We start from the raw sequence: 15,815 nt of genomic DNA on the forward strand, positions 1-15,815 counted from the left end.
CTATTAATTTGTTAAATAAATTTGTACAATTCTTTTTGTAAGACGAGCTCATTAAGTTTCATTTGATGCTGCACGAGGGCAGACCTGCAAATCTCACTGCTCTTTTTCCAACTTTGGGGACAAACAGAAGGAAGAAATCTTGGAACCAAAGACAAAACTTCCCACACGTTTTACAGAGGTATAAGGCAGCAGGTAGGATGGGAGCAGAGCAGGAGCATCCTTCATGACCAAGTCTATGAAAGGACAAAGCAGAACATCCAAACATCTTTTAATGGTAAATGGACTCTTATGTAGCACTTTTCTACTCTCCAGGAGAAATCAAAGTGCTTTACACAACAAGCCTCACTCATACAAGCACGCTGCACGCGATTTTATGCGATTTTACTCACCGTGGGGCTTTTTGACGCTTCATCAATGTTTCTTTTTTGTTACAATGTCTTATATTTCAGAGTGATTTCATTAAATGTTGTCATTGTTGTGCTTCATGTTGTGAACCTTGTCCTAAACAGCATGATCGAAGACATCCCTTTGTTTCTGTCCCCCCCCCCCAGCGTGTCAGTTTAACTTCCTGCCCTGTATGACCTCAACTGTGCTTGTGTACAGCAGACTGTTACAGGAATTAAGCCATAAACTGGGTGAGGGGAGTTGACCCTTTTGTGAGCAGGAAGTCACACAGAAACGCACACACACACACACACACACACATTCACAAACACACACACACACACACACACACACATTCACAAACACACACACACACACACACACACATTCACACACACACACACTGATGTTTTCCAGATATGCCTGCTTAGGCATGTCACATGTATTTGTAAATATTCATATTCATGAGTGTAACCAATAAAAGCAGCCTGCAGACAGAGATGGGCAGTAACGCGTTACTGTAATCCGATTACTTTTTTCAAGTAACGAGTAAAGTAAGGGATTACTATTGCAAAAACAGTAATTAGATTACCGTTACTTTCCCGTAGGAACGCTGCGTTACTGCGTCACTAAAACCGTGATTTTTTGCGAGAATGTCTCATGACAGTGACGTAAGCGAGTGCGACGTTCGTGACAACAGCTGTGTGCAGATCAACAATGGATCATATATCGAGTGCAGAGAGAGTATGAGCGTGCAGCGTTTAAAGCGTGGAAGTACTGACCTTACTTTGAGTTTGATTCCATAAAAAGTGACAAAAACATTAGTGTCCGTTGTGCGTGGGAAGAAAACTTCTTTTTACAGCGAAAAAACCCCTAAACTTCCAAACAAGCTCCGAGTAGCTACGACGTAATGGGAAACTCACAGAGAAACTCGCGGATTCTTCCACTGACCGCTGCACACCTGCACCAGGGTAACCCTCCGCCTACCCCACTCCTGCTTTACAGGTGAAAATAGAGCAACAGGACCGCTAGTCTTTGACTTTATTTATTTTCTGCTGTGTTTTACTTGCATCTATTTGAAAGACTGAGTGTAAACACACAAAATATTTTATTTTATGTGCTGGAATGTGCAGAAAATAGGTTTAAATATTAAACTAATTTCTTCCAGTCAGAGAATGTTGCAGATAATTAAATGTTTACTTGATGCATAAAGTTAAAAGATTAAAACTAATAAAACAAGTTTTAAAAAGAGACTTTTCCATTTGATTACATTTTGTATGATGATTATGCAGAAAAAGTAGAATTGGGCTGAAAGATCTATCACTTTATCACCTATTCAGGTTGTAAATCGTGTTTTTAAAAAGTAACTAAGTAACTAAGTAACTAAGTAATTAATTATTTTTGAAAATAAGTAATCAGTAAAGTAATGGGATTACTTTTTTGGGGAAGTAATCAGTAATTAGTTACTGATTACTTTTATCCAGTAACTTGACCAACACTGCCTGCAGAGGGAAGCTAGTTGAAGTTGTTCGGAGGCAGCTACTTCCTTTGTGGCGACAAAGAGCGCTGTGCGATCTCGTTCTTGAGTGAGTCTGTTTATCCAGCAGTTTCAGGAACATCTCTGACATTACTCTGCACTGAACATGCCTCCTGTTCTCACCTGGTACGAGTCTTTAACAGAGTAATGAATGACTTTGCCTTTGTAGGTTTGATATGGCTAATAAAGCTTCTAATTTACAGTAAATTCTCTGTAGAAATAACTTTGGTTATTAGGATAGTATGCAGATATAAAAATGGACAGTAGACACATGTATTTGATGGGCTGTCAGTTTAAGAAAATGACAGTAAAAGAAGAATTTAGAAAGATGTTGCAACTAACTGCACTTTGTGCTACAGGAACAAGAGGTGAACCGAAGTTAAATCTGCGCTGTCATCAACAAAAAAACAGATTCTTCAGGATTGGTTGGGTTGAGCTGGGCTCCAGGCTATCATTGGCCACCTTTCACTACTTTGTATTTCACCTGTAAATGTTTTTCTCGTGCCTTCTGTGGCATCATTCTTTTCAGCACAATCTCACGTCTGAATTTACAGTCATTGTTTCATCGACATGCTGTACTAACACAAATGATCTGAAACCACATAAAAACATAAAAACCGAGTAGGAAAAAGTTTTTCACTGTAAAAACCACAGACATGTTTAGTGAATTATCTTCATAACTTGAAATGCAAATATAAATTGTAGATTAAGTTAGATAGAAACAAAGTTATATTTAACCATTTATCTAAAAATAATACATCTGGCATTTTCTGTACAGCTATTTAAAAATACTAACACTAACATTAGAGAACGATTAGTTGTCACAATAAGACGCCCCACAAATGATTTGTGCCAGTGCAAAAAACAGTCTGTCCACCACAACAGCACAGGAGAACAGCTGCTGTATCACTCCAGTGTTTACACTGCAGTCTGCCTTTGGCGGCTTTCCTCATTGTTTTGACACACAACTCATGACTCCACACTAACTACATGCTAAACGTCACAAATCTCTCACAACTCAAAAGTCGCTGTCGACATCGCTCGCTCGCTCGCCGCCGTCCCAAAACTTTCCCCTCTTCCTAAATAACCAAATCACAGGTGTTACCATCATGGTCCACATTTACACCCCCGGAGGGTGAATAACACTCACGCAATCAATCACCAGTGTGAGATGTGAAAAGGCTGAACCATTTTAAGTGGTGGGGGTGCTATCTTATTTAACATTGACATATGCAAAACTAGGGTGGCACATGCTGCCCCCGTAGCTCCGCCCCTGTGAGGAGGGGTACCACCTACTGTGACATAATGGGAAACCCTGAAAACGGAGCCGAACCATGGCGAGTCGATCTGAGTACTAATGTTCTGTAAGTCACAGACTAAACACACAGACATGTATACTTGTCTTTATTTTAACTCAGACTGCACACGTGCACCACTGAACATTGTATGTAAGCAGGAATCCTTCACCCTCCTCCAGCAGAGCAGCCGAAGCTTAATGTCACATGTTTACTTCAGTTACACTGCAGGGGTCAGCTTTGGTCTCAAGACTCCACAAAAGTCTGGGGGGCTCTGCTAGTGGTCCTTTTCCTGAGAGCAGCGGTTTTCTTTGTTCTGTCCTCTCACTGGCATCATCCTGCTCAGTTTTCTGTTATTAGTAGGGGTGGGGAAAAAGGGATACTGTGTAGCATGGTGATATTTTGTTTGCTAATAATGTATGGATACAGGGACAGCAGAAATCGATACTTTGTTACAAAAAGGTTTTTGTGCTCTGACTTCAGAGCATGTTGATCCTTTTTCTGAGCAAGAATCCTGACATTCCTTCACTGTCCAAATGTGTTTAATAAACATGACAGTTTACTTATTTTAATTTAAGACATGTTTTATTTTAATTACGTTTAAAACTTTTTATTTAATGTAAAATTATATTTTGTTTTAATTTAATTTCAAATTCTTCAGTTGCTGAAGGGGCTGCATAGTTTTCATAAACTGCATAGTTCAGAATAGCTATAATTGTACCAGATGGTTGATTCAGTTAAGTTGGACTAGACTGTAATACAAACCGTTCAGTTTGTCAACAATCAAACTGAAATGAGAGAAAGACTGAGTGTGAGACTTTGATATTAGAGAAAATGAATATTGATAAAGTTTACCTTTATGGACAGAATCTGAATATCGCAAAATATTTTTAAAAATTGCAATAATATCGTATCGTGCGTTAAGTATTGTGATAATATCGTATCGTGGGATGTATGGTGATTCCCACCTCTAGTTATTAGATACAGCTGATTGGAGCTAGAGCCAAGTGGCTGCAGCTGCTACTGCAGCTCAGGGAGAATCAATATTTATGTGGAACTAAAGTATTGAAGCTGAACAGAATCTAGAGTTGTGCTGAGATGAAGATGTGGTCTTGTGTGGAATGAGACAGAATGAACTCCCAGCTGGAGGAAGCTGCGTGGATGCTGCTGGATGCTGCTGGATGCTGCGTCTGTCACTGCTGCTGCGGCTCCGTCTTGGGCCGCGCTCTGCTCGTCAGCCTGGTCAGGAAGCAGAAGCTGAAGTGGAACTGCAGCACGTCGCACACTTTGGACCAGAAGTGTCCGGTGAAGCGCTGAAACAGGCGGTACTGAGCCAGGTGGTGATCCAGCAGCTTCAGCAGCACGAAGCCTGCACACGACAGCAAAGCCAGCACGAGGTGTCTGCGCGTGCGCACATCTCCGTGCGTCCGCTGCACGTCGACCCCTTTGTACGCCGCAAAGAGCACGTGACCTGCGAGCGCCGTGTCGAAGCCGCGTCGGTGCGCGATCGCCAGTCCGTAGCTGAGAACGGAGCCGAGCTCGAGCGCCGCCGCGTGCGACGCGCGCCATTCGGTCCGCCTCTGGATAAAGTCGATCCACACCGGCACCCACGCGAAGATCGGTAAAGTCAGCCACTGGTCCAGAACGGCGGGAGCGCGCCGCAGCATGGCCAGGCGCGTCCACTGCACGGGGCCGTAAAAGACGGCCATGAGGGCGAACACGTGCCTCAGGTAGCGGGCGCGCTCCGACTCAGTGTCGTCCCCGCGCCACAGCAGCCAGTACACCCCCACGCACACGTAACCCACATTGACCACGCAGTTACAGGGCATCGCCAAGAACGCGGGCAGACCGTCGACGCGCCTCTCCGCGTAGTGCTCGGAGCTCAGGTCCACGTCAACGTCCGCGAACAGGCCGGTGTTCACCAGGCCGACACACAGCAGGAAGCCCACGGACACGTGCACCATGGCCCGCCTCATCGTCTCCGAACCTCCGCTCCGAGACTGGAACCAAAGGTCGTGTTTTTCCGCGTTTCAAAATCACGTGGTACAGAAACTGAAGGCTTGGATTGGCTGCCTTGATCTGGGCATGGGGCCGGCAGCCTCGAAACAGACGTTTACTGTCACGAGTGTCAGAAGCACAGATCTTGCAAACGCTGCTCAAGGCGTGGGTCAAAACACCCAGGTCACGTGACCACGACCAGACAAGGGTTAGGTTCCTGCTTCGTGTAGAGGCACGCGCAAGGATTCACCGGGCCTCGTTAGTGCTGAAGGACAGCTTGGGAAGGAAAACATCCTCAATATGTCTCATTATTATTATAATGTGGATTGTGAAGAGTAAATAAACATTATATAGATACATCAATAACAGATTAATATCTTATTCTAATGATTACTGAGAGAACGTGAGACAGAGACTGCTGGGCGATCAACATTCACTCCTATTAGCAGAGAGAGAGAGAGCCACACACTGCTGTAACACCACCTCTGCTTTCAACATGTAATGTTGTTTGGTGCTCCAGCTCGTGATGTGCAGATCAATACTGAAATATCGATTCCTCCGATACCAATCATTTATGTTCTAGAATCGATTCTCACATTAAAATATCGATGTTTTAGTAATTTAGGGTAAATTTGTAGTTTATTGTTAACAGGAACAAATAAACTATATAATTCAGATTGTCTACATTGGAAGGAACTACGTCCTCTTCCGCCTTTCATGTGTGAAACACGGCTGTATAAATGTGTCGCAGCCGCTGGCGTGTGCACTCACAACAATGGCTGAGTGTAAACAGAGTCATGTGTGGACGTATTTTACCTCCACAAACAGCTGAGACGTGGTTTGCGATACATGTGGCAAGAAAGTGAGGTGTTGTGGCAACACCACTGACCTCGTTAAACACCTCAGAGTAAATCATATCACAGAATATGACGAGTGTATGTTCAGGCGAACTGAGGAGGAGGAGAGGGACAGGTGCTGCTAGGGCGAGACAGACGTCTCTCAGGGAGTCCTTTAGTGCTGCAGGCAACGTGTTCAAATAGCTTCAGTTTTTTCATTTCTATATGATGAACTCTGCATTATTAAGTGATAAGATCAAGTAATCTGATGTCCTGTAATCATGATGATTTGAGATAATATAAATAAATAAAATAAGTTTTTGTACAAAGTATCAGTATTGGATCAGTGTCGTCGATACCACCATTATTTTTACTTGGTATCGGATTGGAAAGGAAATCAGTGGCATCGCTCATCACTAGACCCCCGACACACACACTGTGCCACCATAAGGAATATATGCATGTTGTGAAAAGCTATAAAAGTAATTAGACGCGACCCAATTCAATTCACATTACACATGAGCTTTTTCTTTCCTTTTTATTCCCACTGATGCTTCTGCTGCGAGTATCTCACAAACAGCAGGAGTTATGCAGGTTCACCAAAACTGCAGACTCACAGTAAAACATCACGCCAGCGTTACAAGGTACAAAATCCACAGCAGGATAAAATAAAAGTTTCTTTATAGGCTGCTCAGCAGAGGATCATTTAAACATGCATGTGATTGGTCTGAATTTGCCCATAAATATGTGATAAACAGAAGGAAAAATATAGTCTTTTCAGTTAAATATATATGTTTAAATTAATAAAAAATGAAGTCTTATTCGATGCCAGCTTCTAGCTTTGCTTGAAAAACTCCTAGAAAGCTTAAAAGTCAACCAAACACGTGCAAAGTTTCACATCTTTGACCAACAACAGCTGTAAAACTGTGGTTATTACAGGAAACCTCTCTGCATGCTTTGCCTCATACATCGGTTTGTTGTGAGCAACACAAATGTTAACAGAGATTTTCCTGAAGCACACTGAGCAGCACACTGCTGTCTTTAACAGTCTTTTTACTTTTCTTTCCTTGTTTGCACGACGATTTCTCCAAAACATGATGATTGACAGAATGATGTCATTAAGATTCACTGAGTGTGTTTAGTTTTGATCTTCATGAATCCCACGCGAGCCTCATCCTGTGCCCTCATAGGCTGAGGCTTAACGCCTAATCTCTGCAGATACAACAGAAGTACTGGACTGAAGATGAATGGACAATAAGACAAAGAGTCCAAGTTTAGTAACAACAGTTCATGTAAATATGGTATATATATGATCTGCAATCATGTGGTCAAACAAATAGGAGCATTGTGACAAAGTTGGTATTGTGTGCTGGTCTCAGGAAAGTTTCAGAGTTTAAGTGGAGTAGTGGTATATGCTCCATAGAAACTTGTTGATGTAGAAAATTTATAAAGATTTTTATTTTCAGTTCTAATTTGCTGCCAGTGTGTTTAAAACAGCAGGAACTGCAACTGCTAGAAGAGACCAGGCTGATTTATCTTCAGGAAGTATTCAGTCAATAAAACGTCTCTTTGATCTGGAAAAAAACAACTATATATCTCTGTCATTTGGCCATGGGACATGTTTTGCACAGTAGTACACAGAACCAGTTAGAGGGCACATGGAAAATCAGAGCTACTGGCAGATTCCCTCGTCTCCGGTGTCTGAGGAAAAAAACGGCCTACAGTTCGTACCAGTTTGTCGCACTTCCGTTCAGCTCGTTTAGAGGCCGAACCACATTTTAGCAAACCCGAGAAGTGTGCGGTTGGATGGAGGGAGGTACAGTGGCAGGGGTCCCTCTTTGGATGTGGGCAGGTGCACCCTCATATGAAGAACGGTCCAGATGGTCATGGCTGATTTCCTGTCCTGCTTGCAGGGGTGGGTAACAGGTTAGGTTGCATGGCTCTTTGGCCTGAGGCAGATGATGGGGGTATGTGGCAGGGTGTGATTTGTGGATCAGTTACAGGGGATGGGTGGAGCAGTGGGTTCAGGGGTGGTGTCGGGGGAGGCTGACCACCACAGGGGATCTCCATCATCAACAGAAGGCAGCTGACTAGCTACACTAACAAAGACTGACAAAGAAATGGTGCAAATAAACATTCACTACTCTGCAATGCCGAGTTTGTCGGGTCCTTATGCTACATCTGCATTACTGTACATACATCATAATCAATCTCGTCCTTTTTTGTATGCTTCTAGAACTGTGATGTTTTTTTACGCTTTCCTGCATCCCTCCATGCCCACAGAGCTGACAGGCCTCCATGTGCAAAGCTCTCTCAGCCTTCCCAAAAGTTCCTGTTCTTCTGGACGTCTTCAGTGGGAGAAACATTTCGTCACTGCTCCAGGTGACTTCTTCAGTCTCAGCTAAATAGAAGGCTTCCAACCTTTTAAACAGCACATTTGCATAATGGTAATCATCTTCTGCTATTGCCTTTTTTATCTTTCTCCATCTGTGTCAAAAGTTAGCTCTCTGTCTTTTCTCTCCCTGTGAAATACAGCAGCTGCGCCTTTAGCTGCAACACACTGTGTGACAAACTGCACATAAACAGTTGTGTGTTTGCTGCATTTGAAACTGCCACTGAAAAGGCATTATTGCCTGCATGGTTGCTTGTTTTCTGTAGGGCTAGCTAGATGCTGAAGTACTGCAACCGAAACTTAAGGACACCTGCAGTTGTTCTGGTGTTACTGCAAGAAAAATAAAAAAAAACACCTCTTTTTATGCGACATCCCCTGGTCATTATTACACAAACAGAAATGACTTAGGATTGATACCTGAAAATTCTACTAAGTACAGTAACAAAGTATTTGTACTTTGTTACTTCCCACCTCTGGGCAACACTTTGCGAAGATGACAATATTTAGATGCTTGGGAGTGCGTCAGTCTTTCCCTTATACGGTTGCCTACAGAAGAGTACTTCCGTTTGTAGCCATATGATCCTCGTGGCCACAAATGTAGTCGAGCCCTTGTGACTTTGATAGCATTCATAAAGAGGGACATTATTGTGAGACCTGAAAGCATCTGAGGGTTCAAAAACACTTTGTGTGAAAGCTCTTTCCACTCCACCATAATGATCTTCGGGAGAGAGAAGCTCATAATGAGAAGAGTGAGGATGATGATGGTGACTCTGAAGCTGAGGTAGCCAGCCTGACAATCATCCCTCCCCTACTGGCTTTAACCTTAAAGCAGAAAACTTACAAGCAGAAGTCTGGAAGCTTAAAAGTCTGCTTAGAAGAGTCACTGGAGCTGCAAAAGGGCTTCTTAGGGAGGGGCTGTATGATTAAGGCCTCTTTGACGATCCACATCCCCTGGAGAACCATAGTTATGGACAATGTTTCATGTCCAACACCGGAGGGGCAAGAGGACTGCACAGCCTGATCTGTTTGGCAAGGTAAACGCCATTATGGCCCTTTACTTACTAGCAGTGGCGGTCGTAGCCCGTTTGGCGCCCTGGGCGAACACTCCCTCTGTATCATAATGTCTGGTGTTTTCATGTTTGTTGGTTTGTTTTTATTTTGTTTTATTTTGCGAGTTGGTTATTAGACGCTGCTCCAGCCAGCCAGAAAATCCCCCGCCGCCCCGCCCTCCCCTCCCTGTACCGCAAGCAGCAGGCGCACCTCGCAAATGGAGGGCTCCCTTACTGCCAGCAAATGGGCGATAGAAAACCGATCAGTGCCTACGCCATCCCCAGTATGCGCTGGCATGAGTACGAGCAATTTTATTTTATTTTTTTTGCCGATGCCCGTGATGCCGCCCCCCACCACGATGCCGCCCCGGGCAACTGCCCGTGTCACCCGTATCAAAAACCGCTACTGCTTACTAGAACCTTTGCTGGAGCTGTGGAGGCAAACCTAGAAGATAATCAAAAAGAAACATTAGTTGACCTCCTCAGACAGTTCAGGTTCGCTGGCCAATTAGGCCACATGTCCTTGACAGAGCATATGATCAACATGGGAGATATGAGGCCTACTAAGCTCCCCTCATACCGTACCTCCCCAGCAAAACCCTCCCAAAACCTTACTTTGGAAGGAGTCTTACTCAGTAGAACAGAGCTTAGATGAAGGTGAGGGGATTAGCCGAGTACTAAATGCCTCAAAAGCCCTTCAAATGTCTACTCTGCTTCCTCTGACAAAAGTCTGCATAACCTTGGAGGCCCACCAGTCAGGGGAGGGTGCCCGAGGGCGAGCGCCTGGTGGCCGGGCGTTAGTCCATGGGGCCCGGCCGGGCACAGCCCGAAGAGGAGACATGGGCCCATCCTCCCGCAGGCCCACCACCCGCAGGAGGCGCCATAGGGGTCGGGTGCATTGTGTGCCGGGCGGCGACCAGGAGCGGAGGCCCTGGCGGACTGATCCACAGCTACCAAGACTGGCAATTGGGACATGGAATGTCACCTCTCTGGTAGGGAAGGAGCCTGAGTTAGTGTGTGAGGTTGAGAGATACCGGCTGGATATAGTCGGGCTCACCTCAACGCATGGCTTGGGCTCTGGAACCAGTCTCCTGGAGAGGGGCTGGACTCTGTCCCACTGGCGTGGGTATTCTGATATCCCCTCAGTTTGCTGCATGTAGGTTGGGGTTCTTCCCAGTGGATGAGAGGGTTTGTTCCCTGCGCCTTAGGTTCGGGGAACGGGTCCTGACTGTCATCTGCGCTTATGCACCGAGTGGCAGTTCAGAGTACCCAGCTGGGTGGGTACTCTGAACTGCCACTCGGGGCCCTGGGTGGGGTGCTGGAAGGTGCTCCACCTGGAGACTCTGTTGTCCTGCTGGGAGACTTCAACACTCACGTGGGTAACGACAGCGAGACCTGGAGGGGCGTGATTGGGAGGAACGGCCTCCCTGATCTGAACCCGAGCGGTGCTTTGTTATTGGACTTCTGTGCAAGTCACAGTTTGGCCATAACGAACACCTTGTTCAAACATAAGAGTGTCCATAAGTGCACGTGGCACCAGGACGCTCTAGGCCGTAGGTCGATGATCGATTTTGTAATCGTATCACCAGACCTGCGACCATATGTTCTGGACACTCGGGTAAAGAGAGGGGCTGAGCTGTCAACTGATCACCACCTGGTGGTGAGTTGGATCAGGTGGTGGAGGAGAACGCTGGACAGACCTGGTACATCTAAACGCGTAGTGAGGGTGTGCTGGGAACGACTAGCAGAGGCCCCAGTCCGCGAGATCTTCAACGCACACCTCCGGCAGAGCTTCAACAGCATTCCGAGGGAGACTGGGGACATTGAGTCCGAATGGACCATGTTCAGCATCTCCATTGCCGAAGCTGCTGCATTGAGTTGCGGCCGCAAAGTGGTTTGTGCCTGTCGTGGTGGTAACCCCCAAACCAAATGGTGGACACCTGAGGTGAGGGGAGCCACCAGGCTGAAGAAGGAGTCCTATCGGGCTTGGTTAGCCTGTGGGACTCCGGAGGCAGCCGACAGGTATCGACAGGCCAAGCGGAATGCGGCTCGGGCAGTGGCTGAAGCAAAAACTCGGGTGTGGGAGGAGTTCGGAGAGGCCATGGAAAAAGACTTTCGGACTGCCTCAAAGAGATTCTGGCAAACCGTCAGGCGTCTCAGGAGGGGGAAGCGGTGCTCTACCTGCACTGTGTATAGTGCTGGTGGAGCGCTGCTGACTTGGACTGAGAAAATTGCCAGGCGGCGGAAGGAATACTTCGAGGACCTCCTTAATCCCACTGACACGTATTCTGAGGAGGAAGCAGAGTCTGGGGATGAGGGGGATGACCCACCAATTTCTGGGGGCGAGGTCACTGAGGCAGTTAAACAATTTACCGGTTGATCTACATCCCTACCTTCACCTATGGCCACAGGCTGTGGGTAGTGACCGAAAGAACGACATCGCGGATACAAGTGGCAGAAATGAGCTTCCTGCGAAGGGTGGCTGGCCTCTCCCTTAGAGATAGGAGGTGGCTGGGGAGAGGGAGGTCTGGGCTTCTCTGCTTAGGCTGCTGCCCCCGCAACCCGGGCCCGGATAAAGCAGAAGAAGATGGATGGATGGATGGAATTTAGCTTTAGCAGAATCCATTATACTGAACTAATTAGTTTACCCTGGGCTAATGCTGACCTTGTTCTGATCTCTGTGAAGAAAAAGGTCAGAGAGAGAACGAGCACACCCATGCCTGAAGACGTGCTTATTTCTGTGCTGAGTGGAAACCATCATATAAGCCTTATATGATTCATTATATGAAGCAAGCTAAAGCTGATGCAAGTCTTTTATAAGTTTTTCCTTTTTCTTTTCCATCTGGGAGCCTTCACTGTGTGTTCCCTTAACCTGTTTGCCTGCCCGTTAGTTTATGTTTTCCCAGTGTAGTTGTCTCCTGTTCAATCTGCAACTGGCAATAAAGCCGTTTGTTTTGAGTTTCACCTTTGCCTCCGTGAGTCCTTTTGGGTCCTTTTCCCTGGCTGCCTGCACATGAAAACTACAGGTTAGCTAAGTTGAAATTGTCAAAGACGTGAGAGTCTTCCATGTTGTGAACATTCAGGCCTTCTATTCCTGGGACCCAGCGCCTCCTTTGGGATGGCAACCTCCAGTCATCAAGGGCCCAGAGGAGATGGGAGCGGAGGCCCTCAACCCCCGTGGATAATGACAGAGATTTTCACCCCTTCAAGGATGTGCCTGTCTCCAATATTGGTTTTGTAATACTTAAAATGGTGGCTGAAAAGTCGCACAAAACTCACGATTCAGATTTTCGGATCTGCAGGTTGACTGACGCCGATAGCTCAACGATACAATGAAGAATAACACAGGTCTGACATCTTAAGTAGTGCTTTAATCCACTGGAATCGGCAGCAGATGTGATGATGAGCGCAGGCGTGGGGGCCAGAGGCGGGAGCCCGCAATGAGCACCGGCCCGGCCGAGGGAAGAGACAGGAGAGCAAAACAAAAACAAACATGTCACCTGACACGGAGTCAGCCGGGGAGACACGGGGACCATGACGCTTCCAGGCTTCACCCTGCTAGGAATGTTCTCAAAACGACTTCATATCATTCATGAGAGATGTTTGTTCTATATTTGAGAGGTTACAGGCCAACAAATATTTATAACTGTCTAAATTCCCACATTCACTTTTTGTCACAACACTGGTGCTTAAGCTTGTACTTGTGTTTGTGGAGGTACTGAAACAGTAGCTTTTTTATGCATAAGTTTAGGTTGCATATATACTAGGGCTGCCACAAACGATTATTTTGATAGTCGACTAGTCACCGATTATTTTTGCGATTAGTCAACTAATCAGATCATCATCCATTGGACGTAAAACGTACAGCTTATTGCACCAGCAGCATCTGCTCTTATATAACTATCATTAGCTTACAGCTCTAAGTGTTTAAGGTATGTGCTAACTAAAAATAAAGACAAGATGATAGTTTATTAAATTTTAATGAAATTTGCAGATTGTTTCGGTGAAGTTTAATAAACTCCTTGCTATCTAAAATATAACAGGACACCGGAGTAAATTCTCGAGCATCTCACACTTCTGATAATCAGCTGTCTGCTTGACGTTTATTCAGCTGTGTAAAAACTATAACTTTAATCTCAGCCAAACCGATTTACTCAGGAACAAATACAACACTAAAAAAAGCCAAACAATAACATTTTTAAGTTATCTAAGTGACTTATATATCATGTTTAACCTGAGTAGTGAAAGACGGCGGTGGGTTTGAAAACGATTAGCCCGGAGTCCGGTGTTCTCACAGCTCTAGTTAGCCTAGCCCCCGGCTAGCTATCGAGCTAGTGGGTAACAGACGTCTCCGAAAACGTCGGAGCGCTTTTGAAAATATGTGGTGTCTTGATAAACTGAGCAGATATTTGAGGTTTACACAGCTACATTCTCGCCTGAAAATATGTTAAACGTTTATTTTGTGACCCAGAAAGAATAATAAGAGTAATATTAAAACTAACTAGCTGCCGCCATTGTTGGAAACTGAGCTGGGCTGCGCTACGAATTCTGGGACACAGCTTCTTCTTCTTCTTCGGGGTTTAACGGCAGCTGGCATCCTTGTACATGCAGTGCTGCCATCTTCTGTTTCAGTCCGTTATTACACTCTTAAATCCTACTACTTATTCCTGCGTCTTTTGGGATCTTACAAAGCTTCAAACGACGCGTCGGCTATTAAATCAGTCGTCGACGATTTTAATAGTGGCAGCCCTAATGTATAGCACATTTTATATGACATTACTGTACTTTAGATTATTTATTTATTTTTGTATTTGAGAAAATGTTTTATTTAAACAATTACTTTTTAAATGGCATGTAACTACAATGAAATGGTTTCGTTTTTGCTGTATGCAGTTAAACTATTAAAACACTGCAGTTTCTAAAATGCAAACCACTGAGCAGTTAATTTTGAAAGACCTGTGTTTTTTCTATTTTGAATATTTATTATCGTCATATATGGGTTTATGTTAGCCGAGGTGTACGGCAGCTTTACGACATCTGCAGTAACTTTACAGCAGTAGCTGTTTAGCGGTGAATGTAGCCGTTTTCAGGGTTGTTGTGTTTTGACTGGTGAGTGCTCACTGCACGCTCAACAAAGCAACATTGTAACAAAAAGTAACGCCTGATCGTTCTACAATTATTGCTTATTAATAAGTCGAAAGTATTTTTTGCAGTTACTCGAATAATCGATGGAATAATTGGTAGAATACTTGATTACTAAAACACTTTGATAGCGTCAGCCCTAATTTCCAGGATATTTGCACTTTCTTTGATATTGTAAAAGAGACACTGCTCTAACCTTAAAACATAAATAAAAATACATACATTTTTGAACCGAATGCTGCAAATCTAAACCACGCAATAATTCAGCTTTATACATCTTTTTTTGGACTGCCTTTAAGACTTTCTAAAAGTTAAAGAGAGTTGTCAACGCTCATGTATTCTGTGCGTAATTTGACTGCTGTCAGCTGGTCCAGTCGGCTAGCCTACTTCTCCCGTCAACGGCGACCCGACAACTTTCCCTAAGCAGCGTCACTGCTGCAGGGGTCGAACCCACTCACAGAGGCAGGACAGCAGACAGACGGGCTGCGGTCAGTCAGCAGGAAAAGCCCCACCTGTCCACACCACTGATGTGAGGGGGTGAGTGCTGACACAGCCCCACAGTCAGCGCACGGACCGCAGGCTCACACTGAGGAGAGCATGTCTCTGCTGAAGCAGCGCGGCAGGGAGCTCGAGCGCTTCGACGGACTGTCGCTCATTTACTGGTACGTGAACAAGCGCGTGCGCCCGGCACGGACTAGAGAGCGGGCGCTTTGCGCCTCTTCTGTGCGCAGAGTACGGTAGGAGACGCGCACGTTCAACCTCACACTGGAACGAACGCGTCACTAGAATGTGAAGACAGCGACAGTTTTGTCCTGTGTTCATACAACATTACTGATCGGGCACGTGACTTTAAGGTGAATCTAAATTTCCAACAATAAATTCCAGAAAAGGTCGCGAGAACTTGAAAAGCCAGCTTTGAGGTCAAAGTCACAGACTTGTCAGGGGCAGAGAAGGTAAGAAAAGCTGTTGTTTTCAGAATAACATGAAACCACCACAGTCCTCTTCATGGATGCTTCTCATTAAATGGAGATTTTTTTCCTGAAATAATCCTAAATTACTGTAGAAGCATGATTTGATTTGGTCCTCCAGCTAAGTGTTGGTCATGTGACCAGGTAGAGCCGTCCTGCCAGTCTAACAGATGCTTCCTTGAACAAAATCCTCACATTTGATCCTTCCTCCATA

The 15,815-nt window shown here is 45.1% G+C and overlaps 2 protein-coding genes across 3 annotated transcripts in view; one reads left to right on the top strand and one right to left on the bottom strand.

The window, feature by feature from the left end:
• Positions 1-2,702: 2,702 nt before the first annotated feature.
• Positions 2,703-5,336, bottom strand: tmem187 (transmembrane protein 187). Its single transcript, XM_085158277.1, has one exon. It carries the CDS (start codon positions 5,190-5,192, stop codon positions 4,410-4,412), a length of 783 nt encoding a protein of 260 aa, XP_085014403.1. The 5' UTR covers positions 5,193-5,336; the 3' UTR covers positions 2,703-4,409.
• Positions 5,337-15,215: 9,879 nt separating this feature from the next.
• The window catches only part of LOC146520848 (syntaxin-binding protein 4), a 77,236-nt gene continuing 76,636 nt past the window's right edge, over positions 15,216-15,815 (top strand). For both annotated transcript variants that reach the window (XM_085155615.1, XM_085155616.1), the window contains exon 1: positions 15,216-15,295. In XM_085155615.1, coding sequence (XP_085011741.1) covers positions 15,231-15,295 — 65 coding nt within the window. In that variant the 5' untranslated portion in view covers positions 15,216-15,230. The remainder of the gene's footprint in view (positions 15,296-15,815) is intronic.

This window comes from Neolamprologus multifasciatus, chromosome 4, assembly GCF_963576455.1.
Source record: "Neolamprologus multifasciatus chromosome 4, fNeoMul1.2, whole genome shotgun sequence".
Classification (NCBI taxonomy): domain Eukaryota; kingdom Metazoa; phylum Chordata; class Actinopteri; order Cichliformes; family Cichlidae; genus Neolamprologus; species Neolamprologus multifasciatus.